Genomic DNA, 5,387 nt, shown 5'->3' on the forward strand with positions numbered 1-5,387 from the left:
GGAATGCCGGCAGTACCGGGCAGTCGTGTATAGCAACACCATCCAGTCCATCATGGCCATTGTTAAAGCCATGGGCAATCTGCAGATTGACTTTGCCGACCCCTCCCGCGCGGTACGTGGATTCCCCAACCCTTCCTCCCTCCCATAAGGCTTCAGGGCAAGTCTTGTCCTGGGGAAGCTGAGAACACCCCAATCTGGGCCTCATTCCAGAGGCCTCCCTGCCTCTGACAGGTGGGGTGGGGGTGTGCTCCTGCGACTAGCTGACCACTCACTGCTGTGCCCAGGACGACGCCAGGCAGCTGTTTGCACTGTCGTGCACGGCTGAGGAACAGGGCGTGCTCCCTGAGGATCTGTCCGGTGTCATCCGGAGGCTCTGGGCTGACCATGGTGTGCAGGCCTGCTTTGGCCGCTCGCGGGAGTACCAGCTCAACGACTCTGCCGCCTAGTGAGTACTCCAAGGGGCTGGGCTGGGGGTGCAGTGTGGGGAGACCTGGACTATAGCCTGAAGCAGAGGGCCTGAGCACCCGTAAAAAGATACTGCCAGCCTCTGTTCATGAAGCTGCTGTCAGCCAAGGTCTTGATGATCTTGGGTTTGGCCTGGTGCGGGGCTGTGGAGGGACATCCAAACAGATGGTGCTACCCAGATAGGCTGCTGGCCCTGTACTCTCATCTCTCCTCTCCTACCTCTGCTTAAGCCAGTCCCTCTGTCTGAACAGCTTTCCCAGTCCCACTGCCCATCCCATCCTGAGCTCACCCAGAGAGGGGCTGGACCTCTCTGAAGGTGGGTGGGAGGCCGGTCTTGCCTGGCCATGGCACCTGAGCCCTGCCCCAGTCACAGGGACAGCCGCCCCTCTCTCCCTGCAGGGGCACTGTGAGTGCACGCCCCCCACAGGAGCTGCAGAGTCACAGCCAAACACTGCGGGGGGGTGGGGGTGGGGGCCCAGAGGTCACAGGCTCAGTGCCAGCAGAGCTTTTGGGTCCTGGAGGCAAGGAGGGGTGGGTCCTATCACTGCCATCTCAGTGCCCAGGATACTCAAGGAGGGCAGGGTAGGGCCACCTTCCGGCTACCTCCCACTCCTCCATCATCCTCATCCCTGTTCTTCGTTCCCCAGACATTAAGTTACCACCCTGTGCCCAGCACTGTTCTGGGTGTAGGGATTCAGCAGTGAACATGGGCCCTGCCCTCCCAGGCAGGTTTATGCCATGACAAGATCACCCAGAGGTGGGGAGCAGAATGGAAAACTCCAGGGACCAGGCATACTGCAGCCCCTCCTCACAGCAATCCTCCAAGGCTGCTGTGGGGCAGTGGGTCCCTGGGGTGAGCCCACCTGTTGGGGACAAGGGAAAAACTAGTGGGGAACCCACCATGAGGCCTCTGGGCTGGAGGCTCTCAGTAGGGGGCAGGGTACAGTTTGCAGGTCACAGCACATGCGTCATGGTCCCCCATAGCCCTTCCTGTTTTTCTGTTCTGTCTCTGCGTCTCTGAGTTCATTTCCCTCTGGCCTAGCTGCTGGTGGGAGCCAAGGGCTCGCCCCAGCAGCCCTGCCCCAAGAACAAGACACTGGTACTGGGCAGTGGCTGGGAGGCCTGGACCCAACCCACAAGACACAGCAAGGATATTGAGGCAGGCAGCAGAGCTGGTCTCAGGGCTTGGCTGGGGCAGCTTGGATACTAATTAGGAGAGCTGGTAATGAGGAGCCCCTGGGACCCCTGCCAAGCGAGTGTTCATGCCTTCCCCCTGAGGAGCCCAAATTTTACTGGGCAAAGAGCCCACTGGGCCTGGCAGGCCCCAACCTGTCCAGCCCTGCATCGAAGGACATGCCAGGCTGCTCTGTGGCGGGTGCCGTAATTACGCTGATTAACATCCTGAATCTCTCACTGAAGGACTAATTTGCCCCCTCCCACCACCCTCACCTGTAGTTCCACCACCCTGGATCTTGTCTGACGCAGGCCTGCCTCAGACCTGGGTGCTGGGGCTTGGCTGGTTAGCCACAGAAATGCCCCTCCTCCCAGGCCCATTCCACAGGCAGGAGGCAGGGGAGCTAGTGCAGGTTTCCTCATCTGAGCAGTGAATGCAGTACAGGCAAGGGTTAAAGAGGCAAGGGCTATGCCTGGGAAATGAGGGGATGGGAGGGAACGGGGCCCAGTGGCCCCCACTGATGCCCCACCCCCCGTCCCAGCTACCTGAATGACCTGGAGCGCATTGCACAGAGTGACTACATCCCCACGCAGCAGGATGTGCTGCGGACTCGCGTGAAGACCACGGGCATCGTGGAGACACACTTCACCTTCAAAGACCTACACTTCAAGTGAGCGAGCATGTGGGCAGGGTAATGGGGCAGGAGCTGCCAGCCTTGCGGGTGACAGGGAAGAGATCCTCACTCCAGGGCCTGCCGACGGCTGTTGGGAAAGAGGGCTGGTCCAGGATCCGCAGCCCCACTCTGAAGTTTCTTAAGGCTTTGTGGTTGCCAGCAGCTCACAGCCTCTGCTGGCCCTGCCCCATGTGGAGGCAGCCTACCCTGCTGACCAGCCTGACCCTGCTGGGCCGGACGTGCCCTGGCTTAGAACCCCAGGGATAAGGTGGGCCAGCGTGGATGATTCCATGGAGGCAGCTGCCATACTCTGAGCAGGCCTCTGTCCTCAGTCGGTCAACCTGTGAAATGGGGCAGGGACCTTCTCCCAGAACTCCCTTCTCTGGAGCTAAGGTGCTGTGTTTGCAGGATGTTTGATGTGGGTGGTCAGCGGTCTGAACGGAAGAAGTGGATCCACTGCTTTGAGGGCGTCACAGCCATCATCTTCTGCGTAGCTTTAAGCGCCTATGACCTGGTGCTAGCCGAGGACGAGGAGATGGTGAGAGGCCCGGAGGCCACTGGGGGAGGGTGGGGGCAGTGGTGGGGGCGGGGGCTGGTGCTGAAGGCGCTGTCCTGCCCCCAGAACCGCATGCATGAGAGCATGAAGCTGTTTGACAGTATCTGCAACAACAAGTGGTTCACGGACACATCCATCATCCTCTTCCTCAACAAGAAGGACCTGTTCGAGGAGAAGATCACACACAGCCCCCTGACCATCTGCTTCCCTGAGTATACAGGTGTGGGGTCTGGGCCTCTGGGGAGGAGCTGGTGGTGACCAGGTGGCCCACGGGCGCCCCCCGCTGGACAGAAGGGTAACTGTGGGACACACGCAAGGGCTGGTGCCTCACAGGCTTATATATCGATACTTGTGTCTGTACACCCCAGGGCCCTTCTTAACACACTCAGGCATGTACTCTGTATGTCACTGAGCATTCTCCTTCACACAATCAGGTGCCCTGCTTTGCACACTCAGACGTGTCTGTGCCCTCTCACAAGTGTCACACGTTATATGCTTGTCAGTTCACACGCATAGAACCTCGCTGTACCTGTGGGACAGGCCTGCCTGCCGCACATGCAGCACGAGTCCTCACCATTTTGTCTCCCACAGGGGCCAACAAGTACGATGAGGCAGCCAGCTACATCCAGAGCAAGTTCGAGGACCTGAACAAGCGCAAGGACACCAAGGAGATATACACGCACTTCACGTGCGCCACTGACACCAAGAACGTGCAGTTTGTGTTCGATGCTGTCACCGATGTCATCATCAAGAACAACCTGAAGGACTGCGGCCTCTTCTGAGGGGCAGCGGGGCCTGGCAGGATGGTGAGCCAGAGGGGGCCGGGCAGGGAGGAGCGAAGTGGGGCCACTGAGCCCAGAGAAGGGACACGGGTGGGGCTGGGGAAGGTCCAGGTGGGGGTGGTGAACTTGGAAACCCGCTAGGAGACCAGAGGACAAGGGGAGGGAGGCACAAGGTGCTGAATCAGGAGGGCGATGGAGTGCAGGGCACTGAGGAGGTGGCACAGGTAAGCCTGGGCTCCATTCTGCCCATTGGTCCAGACAGCAGAAATGCCTGGTTGTGTCCTGGGACAGAACTAGACGGCTGTCCCGGTTTTCCTTGGAGAAAACTCACTTTCTCACCCACCAGGCCACTGGCCTAGCCTGAAGGATCTAGATGACAGGGGGCCCAGCTGCCCCAGCTGCCCGCCACTCAGTATGACCAGCTCTGCACTCATCCCTGCTGTCTTCCCCTCGGACCTATCTGAGGGCCCTGGTCTGAGGCTGGCCCCATCAGCCCTGGGAGAGGTGGGGAGGATTCTGCCAGTGCTACAGACTCCCCTCCCCCACGTAACCCAGCAACACTCACTGGCTTCTGGGCGGCCACTGTGTCCCTGGTAATGAGTGGGTGGGGAAAAAGGAGAAGGGTCATTGTCTAGGGAGGCGGGAGGAGAGACACACACTGGCTCCCTCCCTCCCTCCCGACCCATGCCCTGACTGTCCCCCACTTCCAGGGCCACCGCCGACTCTGCTCCCCCCAGCCCCTGAGGAAGATGGGGGCAAGAGGACCACGCTCCCCGCCTGTCCCCCTGGCCGCTTTTCCCCTTCTCTCCTCTCTCTGTTCTTGGCTCCCCCTCTCCCCTCCCTCAGCTCCAGAGACTTGGGGGAAGGGTTGCCACAGGCCTCCCTGTTTGAAGCCTGCCCTTATCCCAGGTGCAGGGAATGGCCACTGTACCCTCTCCTGGCATCTGTTCTGATTTTAACTGTTGTCTTGTTCTGTGATGGGGGAGGGGAGCACATGCTGAGTCTCCCAAGGCCTGTGTTTGGAGGGGCACCCACTTCTCCAGCCTGGGGACTCCTGGCTTTGCCCAGCATCAGCCCCTGACCCAACCCAAGTCCAAATGTTTACAGGGAGCCTCCTGCCCCCACCAACCCCCTCCCCCTAAGCCACTCGGAGGCCCCAAAGGAAAAAGCACAAGAAGCGTGAGACGCCACCATTCCTGGAGACCACAGTCCACCGGCTCATTCTCATAGCTTTTTTTTTAAAAAAAAAGAAAGGCAAAGGGAAAAAAAAGGAGAGAGAAAACTGCAAGCCTAGAAAACTTTTTAGAAGAGAAACTATTTAAAACTGTCAGGTCATGACCAGCACCCACCCAACCCCCTTCCCATGATTCCGTGCCTTGAGTGTGTCTGCGTGTTTACACCCATCCCTCTGCTGGTTGCCCCCTGTGTGGGCGGCGCCCCTGCCCTGCCCTCTACAGAACTGGGTTTCAAGGGCTGTTCCAGACAACTGCCAACGTCACTGAGGGCCCCGCCCCAGCGGCCCTGGGCCCTGGCTCCATTAACCTAAATGTAGCTCCTTAGCGCTAACCTAGGAACCGCCGCTGCCTGCTGAGGGGCCATGCCCCTCATGCCCTCACCCCAGGCCCGGGTCCTTCAGTGTTGAACACTTCCTTGCTTTTTTCACGTTTTATGGAATTGTTCACCTGGTTTGAAATAATAAAATGTAGAAAGAAAAAATACCAAGAACTGCTCGGCATT

General features: G+C 59.1%; 2 protein-coding genes across 2 annotated transcripts in view; both read left to right on the top strand.

Moving 5' to 3' along the window:
* GNAI2 (G protein subunit alpha i2) overlaps positions 1 to 5,366 on the top strand; it is a 20,638-nt gene extending 15,272 nt beyond the window's left edge. Inside the window, 7 exon segments of the mRNA XM_007466227.1 lie at positions 1 to 112; positions 285 to 445; positions 2,181 to 2,309; positions 2,721 to 2,850; positions 2,935 to 3,088; positions 3,460 to 3,674; positions 4,361 to 5,366. The exon segment at positions 1 to 112 is cut by the window's left edge and continues 14 nt beyond it. Coding sequence (XP_007466289.1) covers positions 1 to 112; positions 285 to 445; positions 2,181 to 2,309; positions 2,721 to 2,850; positions 2,935 to 3,088; positions 3,460 to 3,650 — 877 coding nt within the window. The 3' untranslated portion in view covers positions 3,651 to 3,674; positions 4,361 to 5,366.
* Positions 3,672 to 4,247, top strand: LOC103078795 (putative viral protein-binding protein C1). The gene is given in 4 exon segments (XM_007466232.1): positions 3,672 to 3,708; positions 3,875 to 3,948; positions 3,950 to 4,017; positions 4,064 to 4,247. Coding segments are annotated over 4 exon segments (363 nt in total).
* Positions 5,367 to 5,387: the final 21 nt, after the last annotated feature.

The sequence above is a fragment of the Lipotes vexillifer genome, unplaced genomic scaffold, assembly GCF_000442215.2.
Source record: "Lipotes vexillifer unplaced genomic scaffold, Lipotes_vexillifer_v1.1 scaffold1004, whole genome shotgun sequence".
NCBI classification, from domain to species: Eukaryota; Metazoa; Chordata; class Mammalia; order Artiodactyla; family Lipotidae; genus Lipotes; species Lipotes vexillifer.